We start from the raw sequence: 22,346 nt of genomic DNA, 5'->3' as shown, positions 1-22,346 counted from the left end.
CTCCGAAAATGGGAGCTGAAAACCGCGGGGGAATTGTGGCTCCAGATCAAAGGAAGGATTCCTGCGGGAGAGAAACCACAACAAAGCCACGTCCTCGTGGTCCAGGTGGAGCCGGACGCCCAGAGCTGACCAGGAAAATCTGGATGCGTTCCTGATGGAGAATTCCTGGAAAAAAAGGGAGGATTTTGCCCTCTCTGCTTCCTCCCCCATGTGGGGCACAATTACCCAAGAGCTCCCAAACTTCCTGATTCATTTTCGTGTCCAAAACATTCGGGGCCCTTTCTCCTGACCACAAAAACCACCTGGGTGGGGCCGTTTCTCCGAGTTCACAAGAAACCCCGATTTTTAATAAAAAAAATTAAAATGTTCAGGCCCTGACGCCTCCCTGTGGGTTTGAGCTCCGTGTTGGTGTCACCAGGGCTGGGCTTTATTGTGTCCTGATCCCTCTGAGCTCTGCTGGAGCCAGCACGGCCAAATTGGCCTTTTTGGGTTTTTTTTTTGTCATTATGAACCCATAAAAGTACTGAGCAGATTTTAATGAGTTTAAAAATCCACCTTCTCTTTTTTTTGGGGTTATTTTGTGCCACTATAAACCCCTAAAAGCGATTAAGCAGATTTTTAATGACTTTAAAAATCCATCTTCTGTTTTTTGTTTTTTTTTTTTTTTTTTTTTTTTGTGCCACAATGAACCTCTAAAAGCACTGAGCAGATTTTTAAAGACTTAAAAAATCCATCGTCTCTCTCTTTTTTTTTTTGTTTTTTTTTTGTATTTTTGTTTGTTTGTTTGTTTTTTTGGGTTTTTTTTGTGTGTGTCACTATGAATCCGTGAAAGTGCTGAGCAGATTTTTAATGACTTTAAAAAAATTAATCTCCCGGTTTTACGAGGATTTTTTTTTTTCGGTCTGTGTGAGGTAAGGAGCCGAACCAGTGAGAAAGTCGCGCGTGATTTTTCGGAGGAAGTTTTCTTTTCGGGTGGCAGCCCGGCCGGTTGTGCAAGGGCTGTGCCTCACCTGCCCCGGTCACCTGAGAGTCACCAGGGCCACATTCCCGCAGCTCTGGGGACAGGTGACAGCCCCGGGACCCGCGCGGGGACACCCGGAGCCAGAGGTGACCAAAAGCTCCAGGAGCTGATAAACTTCCTGCAGCCCCGTGCGCCCTCCCCAGGCATTCACCTCCTTGTCTCTCCCAGAGGCTAAAAAACTCCTAAAGCCAGGAATTCCCTTTTTTTTAGGTCACTAAAGATCTGCTCAGCGCTTTTAGGGGTTCATAGTGACACAAAATACCCCAAAACCCAGAAGAATATTTTTTAAGCGATTAAAGATCTGCTCAGCGCTTTTAGGGGTTCGTAGTGACACAAAATAACCCCAAAAAACAGAAGGTGGATTTTTTTAAGTCATTAAAAATCTGCTCAGTGCTTTTATAGGTTCATAGTGACACAAAAAACCCCAAAACACACAGAATATTTTTAAGTGATTAAAGATCTGCTCAGTGCTTTTAGGGGTTCATAGTGACACAAAATAACCCCAAAAACCAGAAGATTGGTTTTTTAAACTCATTAAAAATCTGCTCAGTGTTTTTAGGGGTTCATTGTGACACAAAAAAAACCCCAAAAAGGCCAATTTGGCCGTGCTGGCTCCAGCAGAGCTCAGAGGGATCAGGACACAATAAAGCCCAGCCCTGGTGACACCAACACGGAGCTCAAACCCACAGGGAGGCGTCAGGGCCTGAACATTTTAATTTTTTTTATTAAAAATCGGGGTTTCTTGTGAACTCGGAGAAACGGCCCCACCCAGGTGGTTTTTGTGGTCAGGAGAAAGGGCCCCGAATGTTTCGGACACGAAAATGAATCAGGAAGTTTGGGAGCTCTTGGGTAATTGTGCCCCACATGGGGGAGGAAGCAGAGAGGGCGAAATCCTCCTTTAATTCTGGAATTTTCCATCGGGAATGAATCCAGGAATGAATCCAGGCCCTTCCTGCTTGGAGCTGAGGGACAATTCCTCCCTGGTGATCCCAAGGAGAGCTGAGAGGGACCAGGACAAAGCCATGCCCAGCCCTGGTGACACCAACACCGAGCCAGGACCACAGGGCGGGGTGAGAACTGGGAGCTTTTAATTAAAAAAAATGAAGGTTCTGATGGATAATGAGCTGCACCCACCACAAGGGGGAATTTGTTTTCCTGTTTTCTCTCAGCGGATCGAAATCCACACCCAAACCTTGGCCAAACAACCCCAAAAATCCGGGCGCTGCGGGGTGGATGAGATGAAACCCCAGAGCTGGAGAATCCCATGGAAAACCTGTCCCAAATGCCATGGAAATCCTGTCCCAAATCCAGGTTTTTAATGGCCGCCCCCGTGAGCCCCCCAGGGATGGGAAACCCCCCCCTGGAAAACCCATTCCTACACATCCAGCGCTTCCATCCCCACAAACAGCCCCGGGGCTGGGGCTGCTGCTCCGCATGCCACGGGAGGATTAATTATCCCCAGGTAATTGCTCTGGGAAGCTGACATGGAACCACTCATTGTCCGGGATGAGTCGGCGGCTCCGACTCACTCCGCGAGGGCCACGGGGCCGGCGGGACCCGGCGGCTCCTCCGGCGGCCCCATAAAAGCTCCGGCGGAGCCGGGACGCTCCGGTCGCCTCTGGAAGCTCTTCCCGCCCCCGGGAGCTGTCGGGTGAGTCCGGTTCCCGAGCCTCTGGAGGAATTCCAGAGGGGGAAATTTGGTGATTGCCAGAGCGGGGTGGGCCGGGTGGGCCGGCTCGGAGAGGATTCCCCATCACAAGAGGTTTCCAAAGCCGGGCTGGGCGGGGTTGGGGATTGGGTTTGGGGAGGTCTGGGGTGGGTTTGGGAAACGCCAGCTCGTTTTGGGGTGGGACTTCCAGATTCCAGGGAGGGATCTGGAGTGGTTTTAGGAAAAATAACACCTCAGTTTGGGGTGGGATTGGTGGATTCCAGGGAAAGGTCTGAGGTGGTTTTAGGAAAAATTCCAGCTCGTTTTGGGGTGGAATTGGTGGATTCCAGGGAAAGGTCTGAGGTGGTTTTAGGAAAAATACCATCTCATTTTGGGGTGGGATTGGTGGATTCCAAGCAGAGATCTGGGGTGGCTTTTGGAAAAAAATACCAGCTCATTTTGGGGTGGGATTTCCAGATTCCTGGGAGAGATCTGGGGTGGTTTTAGGAAAAATAACACCTCAGTTTGGGGTGGGATTGGTGGATTCCAAGGAGTGATCAGGGGTGGCTTTGAAGAAAATACCAGCTTGTTTTGGGGTGGGATTAGTCGATTCCAAGCAGAGATCCAGAGTGGTTTTAGAAAAAATAACACCTCAGTTTGGGGTGGGATTGGTGGATTCCGGGGACAGATCTGGGGTGGTTTTAGGAAAAATACCATCTCGTTTTGGGGTGGGATTCCAGGGAGAGCATCCCCTTCATGAAAAGGTGGTGGGAGGGACTTTCCATCAGGAGCTGGAGCGACAGGAAAAGGGGGAATGGGGTAAAAGTGAAAGTGAAGGAATTTAGGTTGTGTTTGGGAAGGAATTGTTCCCTGTGAGAGTGAGGAGAGCCCGGCACAGGATGTTCCATGGATTTCCCATCCCTGGAAGTGTCCCAGGCCAGGCTGGAGTGACCTGGGATAGTGGAAGGTGTCCCATGGCAGGGGCTGAGTTGATCTTTGTTGTCCTTTCCAACCCAAAGCACTCTGCAATTCTGGGATTACAAAATTCAGATTTATTCCTGATTTTCCCATATGAAAAATGCAATCTGGGAGAGGACTTTAAAATGGATTGGTTGGAATTTCTGTGCTGGAGTGGGAGACGATTCTTGGGGTTCACTGCTGAGTGCCTGAATCCCAGATTTGCCCCTGAAAAAGGGGAGTTTGGGAGTAAGGGAGGTTTTAATTAATGAATTAATTAAATGAATTAACTGGGGGATTTTTTTGCATGACATTCAGTGCTGAGTGTCCACAAATGTCCCCAACTTGGTTTCAGGTTGTGGTTCAGAGTTAAAAACGAGGGGTTGGGTCCCTCAGGTGCTGCTGGGGCCACGATGGGACAGTGGCACAGCTGGGACGTGTCCCCAAGGTGTGGGCACCTCACCTGTCCAGGTGTCCTTGGGTGTCACCAAACGGGTGGGGAGGGACCCTAAAATTCACCTCATTCCAACGCCACCGTGTCCCTCAAGTGTCCCCAAGATGTCCCTGAGGCCTCCAGCAGCTGGGACTGTGACACAGCTGGGACATGTCCCCGAGGTTTGGGGACCAGAGGCTCCCTCAGGTGGGTTGGGGTGGGAGGGACCTCAAACCTCACCTGACTCCAACCCCATCCGTGTCCTTCCAGTCCTGCCACGTGTCCCCAGGATGTCCTGCCACCTGCACCAGCACCTCCCTCCGCTCCACCAGGACCCCGTGGCGCTGTCTCCTGGCGTCCCCTTCCCGCCTCAGCGGTGGCACTCCACCACCTGCGTCCCCCAGGCTGTGCCGGGCCAGGCTGTGCCCCTGCAGCGGGCCGCGTCCTCCAGCGTGTGCCACCAGCAGAGCGTCACCCAGGCCGTGCCATCCCCCTGCGTGCCCCAGCGCCTCCTGCAGCAGCAGATTGTCCCCAGGCGGGTGACAGCGTGTGCGCCACCTCAGCAGCGCGCGACCGGCGGCCTGGGTGTCACCCGCTGCGTGCCACACCAGGCGGGGGTGACCCAGTGCGTGCCACACCAGGCGGGGGTGACCCAGTGCGTGCCACAGCAGCTGCGGGTGCCCCAGCACTGCCTGCCCGTCCCCCAGCAGCAGCAGACTGTCCCCAGGTGTGTCACCACCTGCGTGCCGCAGCAGCACCTGGCGGGCGGCGCGGGCGGCACCGGCGTCACCCAGTGCGTGCCGCAGCAGCTGCGGGTGCCACCGCCCCAGTGCGTCCCCCAGCAGCAGCAGATTGTCCCCAGGTGTGTCACCACCTGCGTGCCGCGGCCGCCGTTTGCCGCCAAGGGCGTCCTGCCGCGGCAGAGTGCCACCAGGTGCGTCCCCCAGCAGTGTGTGACCAGCGTCTGTCCCCAGCAGGGCGTCCCCACGTGTGTCACCACCTGTGTCCCCCAGCAGCGCGCGGCCCGGGGCGTGTCCTACCGGTGGGTGACAGCGCCCGTCCCCCAGCAGTGGCAGAGTGTCACCGCCGGTGTCCCCCAGCAGTGGCACGGCCGGTGTGTCACCAAGTGTGTCCCGCAGCAGTGTGACACCGGCGGGGCCAGCATTTGTGTCCCACAGCAGCAGCAGCAGAGTGGGACAATTTGTGTCCCACAGCAAAGTGCCACCAAATGTGTCCCCCAGCACTATGGGACAATCTGCGTCCCCCAGCAAAGTGCCACTAAATGTGTCCCCCAGCAAAGTGCCACCAAGTGTGTCCCCCAGCACTATGGGACAATCTGTGTCCCCCAGCAGAGTGCCACCAAGTGTGTCCCCCAGCAAAGTGCCACCAAGTGTGTCCCCCAGCAATACGGGACAATCGGTGTCCCCCAGCAATGTGTGACCAAGAGTGCCACTCAACAGAGCGCCACCAAGTGTGTCCCCCAGCAGAGCGTGACCAAATGTGTCCCCCAGCAAGGCATGGCCAAGTGTGTCCCCCAGCAAAGCGCCACCAAAGGTGTCACCCAGAAGTATGGGACAGTCTGTGTCCCCCGGCAAAGTGCCACCAAGTGTGTCCCCCAGCAAAGTGTCAAGTGTGTCCCTCAGCAGTGTGGCACAGTTTGTGTCCCTCAGCAGAGCGTAACCAAGTGTGTCCCCCAGCAAAGTGCCACCAAGTGTGTCCCCCAGCAATACGGGACAATTGGTGTCCCCCAGCAGTGTGTGACCAAGTGTGTCCCCCAGCAAAGTGCCACCAAATGTGTCCCCCAGCAGTGTGTGAGCAAGAGTGTCACTCAACAGAGTGCCACCAAGTGTGTCCCCCAGCAATATGGGACAATTGTTGCCCCCCAGCAGTGTGTGACCAAATGTGTCCCTCAGCAAAGTGCCACCAAATGTGTCCCCCAGCAAAGTGCCACCAAATGTGTCCCCCAGCAACATGGGACAGTTTGTGTCCCCCAGCAGAGTGCCACCAAGTGTGTCCCCCAGCAGTCCGGTGGAGTGAAGATCTCCAGCCACTCCAAGAAATACTGCTCGGCCCCCAAGTGGCCCTGGTGACCCCCAGGGCGTGTGACGAGGACAATCCCTGGGAATGTGGCCACGATTCCCATTTTTTTTTAACCCCATGACTCCCGCTGAGTCCCCCAACAGCAATTCCACAAAATGTCCCTCCTGAAGTTTTTATTCTTTGGTTAAGATAAAAACCACAACTTGAAATGAAACCTCTTCGAAATAATTAAATTTATTGCAAGGTTATTTTATAAATGCTTCATTAAAAAGGTAATTAAATTCCTTATGCTGAAGATGTGCACGGAAAACAAACTTTATTTACAGAAATATATGAATATTTTGCATATATATATATATATATAAACTTAAATAAACGTTGTTGCCTGACCTCGGATTAAAATCTTGGGTTTCTGCCTTTTGGTGTTTTTTTAAATTTAATTAAAGAAATATTTATATAATAATATTATTATTATTTTAAATTAACATTATAAATTTTTAATATTATTATATTTATTTAACATGACATCTTTATTTAATGTGAAATATATATTTCATAGACATATTTATTTAACAGAAAAAATATTTAATGGAAACATTTAATACTAAATATTTGTTTAATATTAAATATTTATTTAATAACAAATATTTGTTCAATATCAAATAATAATTAAATATTAAGTATTTATTAAATATAAGATATTTATTTATTAAAAATCCAGGCTGGGTAAAGCCGTGGCTGAGCCCCATCATCAGGAAAATGAGCAGGAGCTCACGCGGTGGCCGGAGGGGACGGGAGGGTGTGGCCGGGCTGGGGACGCTGTCCCGCATCTTGTCCTGCCCCTCCCTGCCTTGGTGACCTCCCGGTGCCACCTGGAGTTGTCCAAGAGCTCCCGGGAGTGTTGGGAGCTCCCGCTGCCGCCTTTTCCTTGGAGTTTGGGGCTTTTTTTTTTCCAGCAGGGAATGTGGGAAATCTGGTTGGTCCCACAATCCAACCCTCCGGATGCCCCAAACACTAAGGGGCAAAATCCTGGAGTGGTTTGGGTTTCAGGGACCTGTTGGGTCTGATTAAAACTGGGACAAAATCCTGGAATGGTTTGGGTTTCAGGGAGCTGTTTGATCTGATTAAAATCGGGATAAAATCCTGGAATGGTTTGGGTTTCAGGGACCTGTTGGATCTGATTAAAATTGGGACAAAATCCTGGAATGGTTTTGGTTTCAGGGACCTGTTGGATCTGATTAAAATCAGGACAAAATCCTGGAATGGTTTGGGTTGCAGGGACATCAAAATCGTCCCATTTCACGGGCAGGGACATCCCCCATCCCAGATGGCTCTAATCCAGCCCTGGACATTCTCAGGGATGGAGAATCCATGGAATCATCTGAGCCAGGGAAGGATTTATCCCTAAAATCCCATCCAAACTGGCCCAGGGAATCCTGGAACCATTTGGGATGGAAAAGAACCTGAAATCCCAAAAAATCCCACCCCGGTTCCATGGGCAGGGACCTTCCCCTGTCCCAAGTGGTTCCAGGGGAGGGAAATCCATGGAATAACCTGGGACCCTCACAGGAAAAAAAAAATTTCCTTCCCAAAATCCCCCCCAAATTCCCCCCTGACCCCATTCCCTGTGTCCTGTCCCTGCAGATCCTGGAGGGGCTCTGGGGTCTCAACATTCCCAACATTCCCAACATTCCCAGCTCCTCCATGACCTTTGGAAGGAAGGGCTGTCCCATCTCGGGGTGGCCTTGTGGCTTTTCCCACGGAACCTTCCAGAAAATCCTCCTCTGGTGAGTGGATCCCGGATTTTTGGGGCCGCCGGGATTGGGGATGTTTTGGACGGGGTTGGCCCTGACTCAGCCGTGCCTCAGTTTCCCCAGCGTTTAATTGGGAATAATGACACCCCCCCCCATTCCCAAATTCCCAGGAGCCTCTGGGAGATGAAAGGGCCTCACAAATGTTAATTAAGGACATTGGGGTGTTAATTAAGGACATTTTTAATGCCAGGCCGCCACGTTAATGCCCCGCTCCCTGCGCTGGGCACACACACAACCAGGAATTAGGAGCTCTCCTTGATCCCAAGCTTCCCGAGGAATTCCCATAAAACCCGGACTAAGCCATGCTCCGACGCCTGTTTATTCCCAAAATTCCAGGTCAGGGAATCCAGCACTAAAAAGTTCAGTGCTGCTGTTGTTGTTGTTGTTGTTCAGGGCAGGGAGAATCCATAAAAGTGAGAGGAATCCGGGCTGGGGCCGGGATTTGCCTTCGGGTTCCTCCCTTGAGCCCTCGGAATGTTGGGATCCGCCTGGAAAAGCGGCGCCAGCGCCCCTGGGATTTCCTGTGCGGCCGGGAAATTAAAGGGAAATCGCGGGGCTGCCTCCAGGCTCCTGGGAAAGCAGGAAATAAAACGGGAGATTTAGGTCGTGGGTCATCATTTGGAGCTTGATGTTCCAAATGTTCCGAAATTCTGAAATTCCGCTGTTCAAGTACCCCAATATTCAAATAATCTAATATTCAAACAATCTAATATTCAAATACTCCAATATTCAAATGTTTAAATATTCGAATATTCCAATACTCCAACATTCCGAAACTCCCGTACTCAATTATTCCGATATTCAAATAATCCGATATTCCAATATCCAAATGTCCCAATATTCCAAAACTCCAGTATTCAACTATTCCAATATCCAAGTATCCCAATATTCCAAAATGCCAATATTCCAAAATTCCAATATTCCAATATCCAAATATTCCAATATCCCAATATTGCAATACCCATATATTGCTCCAAATACTCCAAATACTCCAATATTTAAATATTCCAATATTCCGGTCATGGTGACATTCCCAGGGCTCCAGGAGCATTTTCCCAGTTTTGGGAACTTTGGGAATTCTGAGCAGGGCCCAGAGTTGGATTTGATCCCTTCCAAGGAGGACTTTCCATGATAATTCCCTTTTTTTTCAGGCACCCCACCTGAATCAATTCAAAAGTGTCGGATTCATATAAAAGGGACCAAAAAAACCCCTCAAAAAACCCCAAAACCCCAAATTCCAGGCCCTTCCCTAGTGCAGAAGTGACTCCCAAAGTTGGCATTCCCAATCCTGCTCATTTTCCCTGTTTGTTTTTTTTTTGTTTTTTTTTTTTTTTTGTGGGACAAACAGGGAACAAAGGAGCAGGAAATGGGAATTTTTTGGGTTTTTTTGGGATGAGGCCTCTCCCTTCCCCCCCCTTTGTGACCGGGAATTTTTGGGAGCCGTCCCGATGATCCCTCCTGGATCCCTGGGAAGGAATCCGAGTGTCCCACTAATTATGGGATGCCCCGAGTCCTTCCTGGATGGATTTTCAAAGGGATTCCTGCCCGCAGCTCCCCTGGGAATGAGGAATTCCTTCTTTTCCCTTGGCTGGGCTCCACTGGGACTTTTTTAATTTTTTTTTTTTTGGGGGGGGGGGGGAGTAGAATGGGCAGTTTTGGCTGGAATTTTGGGAAGATTTGACATCCCCGAGAATCCGAGGTTTTCCAATGTTTTGGGGGTTTTTTTTGGGGAATAGAAAGGGCTGTTTCAGCTGGGATTTAAGGAAGATTTGACATCCTTGAGAATCCTTGGTTTTCCATGTTTTTTTGGGGAATAGAAAGGGCTGTTTTGGCTGGAATTTCGGGAAAATTTGGCACCCCTGAGAATCCTTGGTTTACTGTGGGTTTTTTTTGGGTTTTTGGGTTTTTTGGGGGGATGGAAAGGGCTGTTTTGGCTGGAATTCCAGGAAAACTTGGCACCACTGAGAATCCTTGATTCTTCAGATTTTTTGTTTGTTTTTTGGGGTTTTTTTAGGGTTTTTTTTGGGGGGGGTGAAAAGGGCTGTTATGGCTGGGATTTTGGGAAAATCTGGCACCCGTGAGGATCTCTGATTTTCCAGGTGTTTGTTTTTTTTTTTTTTTTTCCTGTTTTTCCTGGCCCATCCTCTCCGCTCCCGGTGATCCAGGACATCCCTGGGAGCCGGAGCCGCACGTGGCCGGGTTTGGGGTGCAATTAAAGCCAAACCCAACCTCCCAAAAATTCCCTGGGGCATTCCCGGGCTCCATAAAAACCCGGCCGGCCCCGGCCTTTCCCGGGCGCTGCTCTCCGGCTCTTCTTTCCCCTCATGAGCTGGGTAAGTCCTGGAATTCCCAAAATTCTCCTTTTTATCCCCGAATCCTTCTCCACCTTTTTGGGGATGTGTGGCTCTTCCGGCGGGAGCTGCGCTGAGGAAAAATGGGGAAGAAATTCCAGAGGGAATGGGATTTTTTTGGGGGGTGTTTCCTGCTTTTTTTCCCGCGTAGGATTTGGCTCCGTAAATCTGGATCCCAGCAGGAATCGGGTGTGGGATGGGAAGAGCCGAGGCAGCTCCTCCAAAAGAACCAGAGGAATTCCCTGCTGCTTTTACGGAATTTTAAACAAACGAATTTATTTTTTTTTTTTAATTTTTTTTCCCGACCAGAGCAAGGAACTGACGGAATTCCAGACGGGAAAAACCCCCAGTTCCTAAAAATTCCCGGCTAAACCCCCTAAAAACGAGTGGGAGGTGCGAACAATTCCCCCTAATTAAGAGGCGTTTTGTTCTGGTGTTGTGGTAATTGCTGCCTTTGTTTTCCCGGCGTTGTTTTTATTGGACAATGATTGTTTTTGATTGTGATGATAACGAGATTTACGAATGAGCCGGGCACGTGACTCCGTCCTGGTTTAGGATTCGGGAAGGTGAAACCTTAAATCCTGGAATGATGGGAATTTGGGGTGCCAAGAAAATGTCGAATTTAATTTTTTTTTTAACAATTTACAGTGTAGATTTTTTTAATGTTTAACTGTCAAAAAATATTGGAATGAAACCATTTTGGGTCAAAATAATCCTGTTTAAACCCGGGAAAGCTCCCTAAAACTGGAGTTTTTCTGGAGCGGGATGTTTGGGTTTTTTTTCCTGCGATTTCCAAGGAAAAAGGGAAACTTTTCAGAGGAGAAAACTGGCGCAGCAGCGGGGGCTGATTTATTTGGTGTAATTCTCCCAAAAATCAGCGAAGCTGGAGCCATTCCCAGCCCTGCATCACCTGCTCCGTGTCCCTTCCAACCCCAAATCTGGGATATTTAACCCTTTTATCCACCTGGGGGTTTTGCCTTGATGTTTCCCTTTCCTCCACCCCATATTTTGCCGTATTCCCTAAAGAAATGGGATTTGCCCTGAGATGGAGCCAGAGCTGCCCCTGCCCCGTTCCAGACCCCAAATCCCCGTGGGATCGGGGCTCCAGAGAGCCCCAAACCTCTCCCGAGCCTCGGCGTGGCTTTGTGGCCGCACCCGGCTATTACCGAGCGGCCACACCCGGAATTTTGGCTCCTCTTTCATCTCAAGGCCGCTCAACCTGAAAGGGCGAACCCAGGGAGGGCCCCGAGGTGCTCGGGAGTCGCCCAAGAAGCTCGGGAGGGGAAGCGCCGCGGTTTGGAGGGCGGCACGAACCGGCCTGGCTGAAAATCCGGATTTTTTTTCAGGCTTTTGAGAGAGCAGAACCAAGGACGGGATTTTTTTTTTCTTTTTTTCTCTCCCCTCCCAAACACGCCCCGCTTTGAGTCACGGGCCGCGAGCGGGGAGAGCGGGGCGAGTTTTGGTGCTGAATCAGTGTTTTGGGGAGATAACCAAGAGCTCTGCAGCTCTGTGAAAGTTGTAAAGCCGGTGTGTTTATGGCAGCGCTGGACGCGTGTGGGAATCGTTCCACTAAAATGACGTGGGCACTTTTGGGAATTCGGGTCCCTTTTTATGCCCCTCTCAGATACAAATGCGCACAATTTCACGATAGGTTCATACATATTCATTTTTACGAATTTCGCGTGACATTTGCTGCTGGTTCTTCTTTGTCAGAAAGGGTTCCTAGGCCAGGCTGAGCTGCTCTCACAGCAGTGTCTCTGTCTCTCTCTGTGTCCCTCTGTGTCCCCTGCCCCTTTTCTCTGTCCTTCACTGAAGCAGCTTCTCTGAGCCCCGGCTTTCGCAGCCAGGCTAAATAGCTCTGGTTTCTAACCACGGACTCAACTCAAAGATGTACATTTCACCTAAATCGAAATGGATTCCTGCTCTGGAGAATTCTTACTCTGGAGAATTCTTACTCTGGAGAATTCTTACTCTGGAGAATTTCTACTCTAGAGAATTCTTACTCTGGAGAATCTCTGCTCTGGAGAATTCTTACTCTGGAGAATTCCTGCTCTGGAGAATTCCTGCTCTGGAGAATTTCAGCTCTGTCTCGTCGCCCAAAGATTTAAACCAAAATCTCCGTTTTTTCTCTCCCGCAGCTCTGAGCCCCGCTCCACCATGCACTACCCCGGCGAGCGCTGCCTGCCGGGCCCCAAATTCCTCCCCGAATTCCTCCCTCCGTGCCAGGCTCACCCCGAGCCCTTCGCCAACACCTGCCACCCCCTGAGCATCACCAAGGGCCCCGCGCCGCGCTGGGGGCAGAGCTGTCCCCAAGCCGCCGCCGTGTCGCTGCTGCCGTGCCAGCCGCTGGTGCAGAAATGCCTCCTGCTCTACCCCGAGCCCTGCGAGACCACCCGGCTGCTGCCCAGCCCCAGGGGCTGCGCTGTCCCCCAGACCCCCGCGGCGCCGCGGAGCGACCAGAAACGCGCGGCGCGGAGCCTCCCCCCGTGCGCGCCGCGCTGCCCCGAGCCCGGCCGGCTGCGCTTCCCCCCGTGCGGCATCCGCGGCTCCTCCGCCTCCTGCCGCGCCGAGTGCCGCCCGCGCAAGGCGGCCGCGTGTCCCCCGCGCTGCGCCGAGCTCAGCGGCTGCTACTCGCTGCCCCTCCGCGGTGGCACCGAGTGTCCCCCGCAGCAGAGCGTGCCCCGCTCCTTCCTGCGGGAGCAGCTGGCCGGGGTGGCCCCGCACCGCTGCTCCAAGGGGTACCCCACGCAGGAATTCGGCACGGGCTGCTATGCGGAGCAGCAGCTCAGTGTGACCAAGGTCACCGAGGAGCGTCCCCCGCTGCGGACGGTGGCCAAGGGCTCGCCGCAGCTTGAGGGGAGCAAGGGCAGGAGCTGCTCCGCGCAGCACCTGAGCAAGTCCCGCTGCGGTCACCACCACCACCACCACCACCCCCGGGGCACCCCGAGACCCTCCCGGCTGGTCCCGGCCGGGGCCAAGCGCTCCGGGCACTCCAAGAAAAGCCGCAGCGCTTCCAAGTGGCTCTGGTGAGGGAGGGGTGCGGAAAAGCCGGGAATGGAGCCCAGGGGCGGGGGGATCGACATGGGGTGATGCCCCCTCCTTGGAGCCCAAATTTGGGGTGATTTCCCCTCCCTGGAGTCCAAATTTTAGGTGATGCCCATGGGGTGATCCCCCCTCCTTGGAGCCCAGGTTTGGGGTGATTTCCCCTCCTTGGAGCCCAAATTTTGGGTGATGGCCATGGGGTGATACCCCCCTTGGGGTGCAAGGTTGGGTGATTCCCCATGGGGTGATTTCCCCTCCTTGGAGCCCAAATTTGGGGTGATTTCCCCTCCTGGGAGCCCAAATTTGGAGTGATGCCCATGGGGTGATCCCCCCTCCTTGGAGCCCAGGTTTGGGGTGATTTCCCCTCCTTGGAGCCCAAATTTGGGGTAATTTCCCCTCCTGGGAGCCCAAATTTGGAGTGATGCCCATGGGGTGATTTCCCCTCCTTGACGCCCAGGTTTGGGGTGATTCCTCCCTGCCCTTGGAACCCAGGTTTGGGGTAACCCCCTCCATGGACCCCGGTTTGGTTTGGGGTGATCCCCCCTCTCCAGGGAGCCCAGGTTTGGGGTGATCCCCCCTCCATTCCCAGTCCTGCCCCCCAAGCCTGGTGGTCCCCCATATTGTCCCCGTGTTCAGCTCACAGAGCGAATCCCCCATTTTATTCGACCCCAGATTTGGATTTTCCAGCAGCAGGAAGGTGCTGGGGAGAGGCTGAGAAGCTCTGAGCCACTTGGAGCCTCACCCCAACACCTTCGTGACAACGTCTGCACCCTGTTTTTATGTTGTGGGATCAATTCCACTCACAATAAACTCAGGTTACAGCTGATTCCTGCTCTCTGCCTGAATTATTTTCCATCTTTTTAAACAGTTTCTAATTCCTACTGCTGGGAAAAAACCCCTTTCCCTGTTGTTACCCTGCTCCCTTTGTGTAAAATAAGGGAAATAATCACGATTTTAGGGCTGGGTTCGCTACCATGGATTTACTGGGTGGAGGGATGATGTTCCTCAGGAATTCCTTCCCAGTATCCAACCTCAACTTCCTCCCATCGAGCTGAACCCATTCCCTTTTCCTGGCACTCCAGACCCTTGGAAAAAAAAAAAAAAATAAAATCTCTCCCCAATTTCCCTGCAGCCTCTTTAAGGCCGCAGTGGTGTCACCCCAAAGCTTCTCCAGGCTGAATATTCCCAATTCCCTCAGTCTTTCCTCCCAGCAGGAGGGAAAACAAATGGGGAAGAGGGGATGGATCAGCAGGAAAATGAAATTGTAAAAATCTGAGCTCCTGATTCCGTGGATTTGCTGCTGATAACGGCGCCGTGTTGAGGTGACAAAATAAACCCCGGTGTCTCAAAGCAGCGAAATTTTGCCGTAATTCCGACGTTTCCACACGAGGATGGTGCTCGGGCTCTCTCGCTCCCCTGTCCCTCCCTCATCCCGAGGTTTTCCGGGCGGGATTTGCCCTTGGAAAAGTCACGAGACCGGGAAAAGGCGACGGGGACGCAAGAGCGCCGCGGGGCGGTGCTGCCGCCTGGTGGCCACAGAGGCGAACTGCGCCGGGAACTCCATCCCGAGTCCCATAAAATGCCATCCTCATCCCAAAAAATCCCATTCTCTAATTCCAGAAAATCCCATTCCTGACTCCCAAAGGAGTTCTCACTTCCAGAAATCAAAGGGAATCCAAGCTCCCACCCCAGGTTCCTGATGTCGGTTTGCAGGAGGCAAACTGGCATCATATATTCCCAAAAATCTGCAAATTATAATCATAAATAATCCTATTCCAATCTGAAATCATAATCCCGATAAGAAATCTCCCTGGGATCGGCCTCGATTTGGAAGGAGGGATTCAAACCCTGAATTTTTTTTTGAAAACTCTGTGAAAAGAGAGAGGAGAGACTCTGTGGGATTGTCCTTTGAGACGGGATGAGGGAAATAATCCCGACAGCGAGGTTCCCACACAACAAAACACCTCGGGATTGTTCGCGAGTGATTTGCGCATGCAAAGTGTTTTCTCCTTGTGATATAAATAACAAATGATCCCAGGAAAAGCCCTGGGGGCTCGGAGCAGCTCTGGGATATTCCCCCCTGCATGGAATAAATCCCACAAACAAACAGGATGTTGCTCTCCAGCCTAACTCCGGGTGTTTTGCATATTCATGAAGGAAAAGAATCGATTTCTCCTCAAAAAAATCACCTCAAAATTGGCTCCGGCTCAGGCTGGGGGGGATTTCCAGGGGTAGGAATGGATTCCCAGGAATTTCTATTGGAACGAGTTGTCCAGGGGATTTTGGGATCTCCCTCAGTGGGGATATTCCAGAGATAACCTGAAAATCCCGCGCCAGGTTTGAGCAGGATCCCTTCCCGCCTGAAGAATTCCCAAATTACCCAAGGAATTCCATAAAATTCCCAAATAGTTCCATAAAACACCAGTTCTGGAATTCTGGGATTCTCTCAGCTCCAGGGATTCACCCAAATCCTCAGAAAATCAGCAAAACTCCACCAAATTCATCAAATTTTTCCAGCTCCCACAGGATTAAATTTTTTCCCTCATATTTAAGTCTTTAACATTTAATTTCTTAATGGAACGTTTTTATTTATCATAAACTTTTTAAACTTTTAAATTAAAATTTTAAATAAAAAATTTAATTTTTTTTTAAATTTAAAAATGTTTTTTAAGGTTTAATATTTAATGCCTTGAGGCATTTTTAACCCAAGGAAAAATTGGGATGGGGCTTCGAGTGAGGGAGCATCCCTGTCCCTGGAAAAGTGTTGGAACAGGGTGAGATTTAATCCCCTTCCCACCCAAACCATCCCAGGGTTGAAAATCCAGGCAGAAATGTTAAAATCCCCTCCAAAATTCACTTTATTTTGCAAAAAAAAAAAAACCAACCCAATGGGAATATGGGGGATGCAACAAAAATTCCCATTCCCGTTCCACTCCAAAAATCCCCAAGGAAAAAGGGAATCATGCGGGTAAACAGCCCCAAAATAATTACCAGTAATTAAGATTATTACACATGAGGGGAGGGCAATTAAAGCCTCGCGCCCAAAGGCTGCCTCAGCTTCCTGGAAGTTCGGGAGTTCTTATAAAACTCCAGGGATTTGGGGCTCCCCCGGACACTCCCAGCAATTCCTTCCTGGAATATTGGTAAGTGTCTCTCTCCCTTCCATCCCATAATTTGGGGAAAATGGGAATTGAAATTAGTAATTGGGAAATCAAAATAAATGATTGGAAAACGAAATAAATAATTGGGGGTTTCCATGTGGATTTTGTGGCTCCGACAATCCCAAAGGGACATTCCCTGCTGGGAATTATTTTGTTGGGTATTTGGGGCGAGTCAACGCTTAGAAATTCTTGTTAAAATAAAAAATAAAATTCTGCTGGAACGTTGTTATTATCAATTAACTGTCAATAACAATAAAAGTCACTTTAATTTTAATTCTGGTGGGATTTGTCTTAAAATCATGGAGTGTTTTGGGATGGAAAGGGATTTTAAGGCTCAGGATGCTCAGCAATATTTTACCCGTATTTTTCCATTAAAAACCAGAGAAAACCTGGGATTTTCTCTTTTTTATCCCCCAAAATTTTATTATTAATAAATCAAATTTATTTTCTATGGGGTAAAAAGGGAGGAAAATCATTTTTCCTCCTTATTTTCCCACCAGAATGATCCAAACCGAGCCCATTCTCCCTAAAAAGTTGTTTCTCCCAATTTCCAACCAGCCACGGAATTTCTTTGGTGCAAAACCCCCATTTTGTAGCACTCCTGAGAAGAAGAAACTCCAATTCTGTTTTCCCACCCAAAAACTTTGGGAATTTTCTGAAAAAAAACCCCATTTGAACTCCATGGAAATCCCCATCAGATAAATAATGGGAATCCCCTGGACTTTTCCAGAAGAATCTTTGTAGGAAAACCAGGAATTTGATGAATTTGAGGAGTTTAAGCCATCACCTACCTCTGAAGGAGCCTCTGGAAGAGCCCGGATTCCTCCAGGGACAAAAATTCCAAGGATTTTTTTTTTTTTTTTGGGAATCCTCCACATCCCAGAGCTTTGAACCCTGACAGGTAAATCCCGGAAGAAATTCTGGAATTAATTCCATGAGAATGTGGATTCAGGCTCCAGGGGCAGAAATTAAAAAAAAAATTGGGCACCAAAATTCCCCCTGGAGTTATGGGCCCTCTGGAATTGGTGTGGAGGAAGGATTTCTCCAGAATTCCGGGGATTTTGGAGCTGTCAGGGCTCCGGACGTGGATGCGGGAACGATCCCAGGCTCTGGAATCTGCTGTGGGTAATTATCCCAGGGAGGGATGGGCAGGCTGAGATAAACAAATCACCTGGGAAGGACGGAAAATCCTGGAATCACGGCCTGGAAAAAGCCAGGGTGGGGTTTTTTGGGAAGGGTGAGGTGGGTGGGGAAAAGGGGAAACTGAGCTGGGAGTTCAGTTTCAAAGTAACATTTACAAAGTTCAGTGATTTTTTGAAAACTACGATTAAAAACCCGGATTTAAAAAATACGGCAAAAATTAAAAATAAATTTAAAAACTGAGATTTAAAAACTGAGTGAAATTTTAAAATTACCATGAAAATTAAGTACAATTTTAAACAATGGAAACTAAATTTTAAAAATACAATGGAAATGAACTAGAACTTGAAAAATAAAATTAAAGAATGAAATAATAATTAAGAAAATAAACATTTAATTAAAATACAATTAAAAATTGGATTAAACTGAATAAAATAAAACTGAAATAAACATTAAGTAGAGCAAGGTTTTTCCCACTGGGATTTTCAAATAAAGAGGAATCACTGTTCTAATTCCGGAATATTTTCAGAATTTGAAAAATAAAATTAAAGAATTAAATAATTTAAAAAAGAGAAATATTGAATTAAAAATATGATTAAAAATCGTATTAAACTGAATAAAATAAAACTAAAACATTAAGTGGAGCAAGGTTTTTTTTCCCCACCGGGATTTACAAACAAACAGGAATCAACGTTCTAATTCCTGGATATTTTCGCTGTTCCGGCTGCAGGTTCTCCCTGGTTCCTCCCAGATGTGCTCGGAATTCCAGGGGCCATGTCCGGGCCCGGCGGCCTCCGGCTCCAGCCAGCCCTGCGTGGTTTCCTGCGGCGCTTCTCGCGTCATCATCTTCCCTCCTCCCGTGCTCGTGACATTCCCGGGGCCCATCCTCAGCACCTGCCCACAGGAGACCGTGCTGGGATCCTCGGGAATGCCGGAGGGATCCGCGGGAATGGCGCTGGGATCCTCGGGAATGGCGTTGGGATCCTCAGGAACCTCCCCGAGCTCCCACGGAGCGCCAATCCCGTGTTCCGGAGCTCTCATCCCGAAATCCACCTCCAGGCCCATCATCGTCATGGATGAGACCCTGCTGGGATCCTCGGGAATGCTGGAAGGGGGAGCAGGAACGTCCCGAAACTCCCTGAGCTCCCACGGAGCGCCAATCCCGCGTTCCGGGGGTTTTGTCCCAAAGCCGGGCTCCCGGCGAGGGTCGCGCTGCTCCTACATTTTCACTTCCCGCTGGATCCATCCCTGCCGGAGGAGCAGCTTTGGGAACCGGGAGCCAGCTGGGAACGGGAGCCAGGAGCAAATTCCAGATGTGGAAAAGCTGGGAACGGAAAACGAGGAGGCAGCAAAGGAGGAGGAAGAGGTCTTGGAGGTGTGACACGGATCCGAGCCCGATCCAAAGGCTCTGGAGGCTCCTCCAAAGCAGATTTGGGAATTTGAGTTCAGCTTAAGTTGGGGTTTTTTTTTTGAGGTTGGGTTTTATTTTTTCCCCCTCAGGCATTCCCAAGCAGTAGAATAAAGCCATTAAATAACAATTTCAAATTTTGGGATAACCTGACACTCGGAATCTGGTCTGGGGGAGCGATTCGTTGTTCTTCTGTGGTTTTCCAGAAAAATCAAGACTGGGGAACACCCCAAATGTGGTGAGATCTGACAAAGCCTTTGCCTGCCAGGCCTAATTGAGTCTGGCTTAGCTTTTATGGGAATGACTCACCAGGAAATTCCCTTTTTATTGGGATAAATACGAGCACGATCCCATCACCACTTCCCAGGTTTCACTTTCACCGCAGGAAAGTAGGGAAAGGGAATAAACCAATCTCCTTATATTTAATTTTAATAAAAAGGAAAAAAATATTTGTGTAAATTAATTTTTTAATATAAAAATTAACTCAGCAGGAAAGTTTGGCCACAAAAATGTGGATTTTTCACCATGGAAGTGTCCAAAGCCAGGTTGGATTGGCTTGGAATAACCTGGGATAGTGGGAGTGTCCCTTGCCCATGGATCTGGATGATCCCACCCAAACCATTCCAAAATTCCAAGATAAAAGTAAAGAATCTTCACCTGGACCTGTGTCCTTTACCCCATATTTTTATTTTATTTTATTTTATTTTATTTTATTTTATTTTATTTTATTTTATTTTATTTTATATTTTATGTTATTTTTTATTTTATGTTATCTTTTATTTTATTATTGTTCTTTCCCTTCCCATTAAAATTATTCTGCATTATCACAGTGGTTTCCTGGTTTTCTTTTCCAGGGAAATTCTCCTGATTGGGAAATCTGGATAAATTCCAAACCCCCGAGGTTTTTTTTTGGGACTGGGGAGGTTTGAGAGCTGCCCTTGAACAACTGGAATTTTGGAATTCCTCACCAGCTTCAGGGTGGGCTCCTCCTTCTGGGACCAGCCCCAATCTGGGGATTCCCTTCAGAGGGAAAAGGGATTGTGGAAAATTTATCAGGGACATTAAAACAGCTCCTAAACAGGCAGAAGGAAGAATCCCAACCTCTGAGGAGGCTTTTTCCATGTTTTTGCTGGATTTCACTTTCTCTGTGCCCACCCTCCTCACCTGGGCATCCAGGTGGAAAACAGGAATTTTTTCCATGCTCCCAATTCCCCCCAAACCTGCTGAAACAATCCCCTCAAATATTCCCCGCCCATCCACATTTAAAATATGAAATTTTCCCTTTATTTTCCCTTTATTTATAGGAATCCCCGCTTCAGGAGCTGCCATAAATCCCTGCGTTTACCCCATTTGTGTGTGCCCCACTTTCCCCGTCCCGCTGCCGTTCCTGATCCCGACGCTGATGTAACGATCCCAATATCTGGGAGGATCGGCCCGTGGGCAGCCCACAGATCCCACATTTCGTGTTTGGCTCTTGGGGAAAAGGTTGGGAAAGCTCCGGCAATGAGGTCACGGGCAGGGCGGACCCCAAGACCTTGGCGCTGTCTCATCGGCCCCAGCGGCTCCACCCCATCCAGCTCCAGGGGTTGGACAATCTCCAGTTCGACGCGGGGCTTGGGAGGAGGAGGAGGAGGAATGGGAATGATTCCTTTTTTAGGTTTTTGGGGTTATTTTTTCCTTAAAGGAACATCCCAGAGTTGTGGAGGTTGGAAAAGATCTCCAAGGTTGAGTCCAGGCTGTGCCCAATCCCAGACCAATGTCCAGCAATTCCTCAGACACCTCCAGGGGTGGCCACTCCAAACCTCCCTGGGCAGTCCCTTCCAGGAGGGATTTTCCCAAATTTCCCACCCTGAGCCTCCCCTGGCACAGCTCAAGGCTGTTACCCCTTGTCCTGTCCCTGTTCCCTGGGATCAGATCCCAAATCCCCCCTGGCAGAGCCTGGAATTCCCCCCTGGAGTCTCCTCACTGAGGATTTTTGGGGGAATACTACCAGCTTTTCCACCAAGAATTCAGATCTGGATCCCTTTGGATCAATCTGTTCCCCTTTGGATCAATCTGTTCCCTTTTGGGTCAATATAATCCCTTTTGGATCAAGCTGATCCCCTTTGGATCAAGCTGATCCCTTTTGGATCAAGCTGATCCCTTTTGGATCCAATTGATCCAAATTTTTTGTTTGAGTCCATTCCATGGTTTTTCTTATTATTATTATTATTATTATTATTATTATTATTATTATTTGCAGCCTGGAAAAACAAGGGTGCATCAGGAAACCCTGGATTTTTCTGCCAATTTGGCTTTTTTCCCCTGCTTTTCCCCCCTTTTCCCACCTCCCACAGACCCATCCCACCTGTTTCTCTCCCAGTGCTCCCACAGTTTTTACGGCCTTGCACGGGGAGCTCGGCTGTTCCTCCTCCTCCTCCTCTGATCTTCACAGAATCCCAGGTGGTTTGGGACGGAAAGGACCTCCAGGATGATCCAGATCCCTCGTTCCCTTTCCCATATCCCATCCCACAACTCCTCCTTCCTCCAGGCCTTTCCCTTTCCCCTCTCCTGGCCCAGTAAAATACTCATTTATTGGGGGCAATCTGATGCCCAAAAGTGACCCAACCTGCCCAAGGGTTCTCCGTGCCGAGGGTGGATCTGAGGCTGGGGCACACCCCGCTATTAATGGGGTTATTCCTGATAACCTCTCATTATATTCCCAATATTGCATGGCAGCAAAATCTGGGATGAGGTCAGGGAGATCAAGGCTTGGCCCAGGGGAAGGGACGGGGCTGCTTTTCCTCCTTAAATCCCTTTTCAGGCCCAAGAATTGTAAAAACCTGGAATGGTTTGGGTTGGGAGGGTCCTTGGGGCTGCTTTTCCTCCTTAAATCCCTTTTCAGGCCCAAGAATTGTAAAAACCTGGAATGGTTGGGGTTGGGAGTGTCCTTAGGGCTGCTTTTCCTCCTTAAATCCCTTTTCAGGCCCAAGAATCGTAAAAACCTGGAGTAGTTGGGGTTGGGAATGTCCTTAAAAATCATCTTATTCCAACTTTCTGTTTTCCCAGGATGCTCCAACCTGGCCTTGGACAATTCCAGCGATGCAGTGGCCACAGCTTCTCCGGGAAATCCATTCCAGAGAACCCTCACAGGGAACCATTTCTTCCCTAAACCCAACCTGAATTTCCCCTTTTTCAGCTTGAACCTATCCCCCTTTTCCCATAACCACAATTCCTGGTGAATTCCGGATTTTTATTCCAGCTGAACCTTTGGCCTTGTTGAGCTGGACTAATCAGTGCTGTACAAATGATTGCAGCTGCAAAAAATTCCAATATTTCCTCTAGATAACAA

The 22,346-nt window shown here is 49.4% G+C and overlaps 2 protein-coding genes across 2 annotated transcripts; both read left to right on the top strand.

The window, feature by feature from the left end:
* Nucleotides 1–2,505: 2,505 nt before the first annotated feature.
* Nucleotides 2,506–6,229, top strand: LOC129132106 (uncharacterized). Its single transcript, XM_077191901.1, has 2 exons — nt 2,506–2,672; nt 4,349–6,229. Exons 1-2 carry the CDS (start codon nt 2,506–2,508, stop codon nt 6,147–6,149), a joined length of 1,968 nt encoding a protein of 655 aa, XP_077048016.1. The 3' UTR covers nt 6,150–6,229.
* Nucleotides 6,230–12,421: 6,192 nt separating this feature from the next.
* Nucleotides 12,422–13,294, top strand: LOC129132107 (uncharacterized). Its single transcript, XM_054651106.2, has one exon. It carries the CDS (start codon nt 12,422–12,424, stop codon nt 13,292–13,294), a length of 873 nt encoding a protein of 290 aa, XP_054507081.2.
* The last annotated feature ends 9,052 nt before the right edge of the window (nt 13,295–22,346 follow it).

Source organism: Agelaius phoeniceus, chromosome 31 (genome assembly GCF_051311805.1).
Source record: "Agelaius phoeniceus isolate bAgePho1 chromosome 31, bAgePho1.hap1, whole genome shotgun sequence".
NCBI lineage: Eukaryota > Metazoa > Chordata > Aves > Passeriformes > Icteridae > Agelaius > Agelaius phoeniceus.
The sequence above is the reverse complement of the archived record's forward strand: the minus strand, read 5'-3'. Positions and strand labels throughout refer to the sequence as shown.

Excerpts from the sequence above, each read along its gene's own strand:
- LOC129132106 (XM_077191901.1), top strand. The coding sequence starts at position 2,506 with ATGGAACCACTCATTGTCCGGGATGAGTCGGCGGCTCCGACTCACTCC. Across the intron at positions 2,673-4,348 it reads CCGCCCCCGGGAGCTGTCGG|GATGTCCTGCCACCTGCACC; the intron begins GTGAGTCCGGTT and ends ACGTGTCCCCAG.
- LOC129132107 (XM_054651106.2), top strand. The coding sequence starts at position 12,422 with ATGCACTACCCCGGCGAGCGCTGCCTGCCGGGCCCCAAATTCCTCCCC.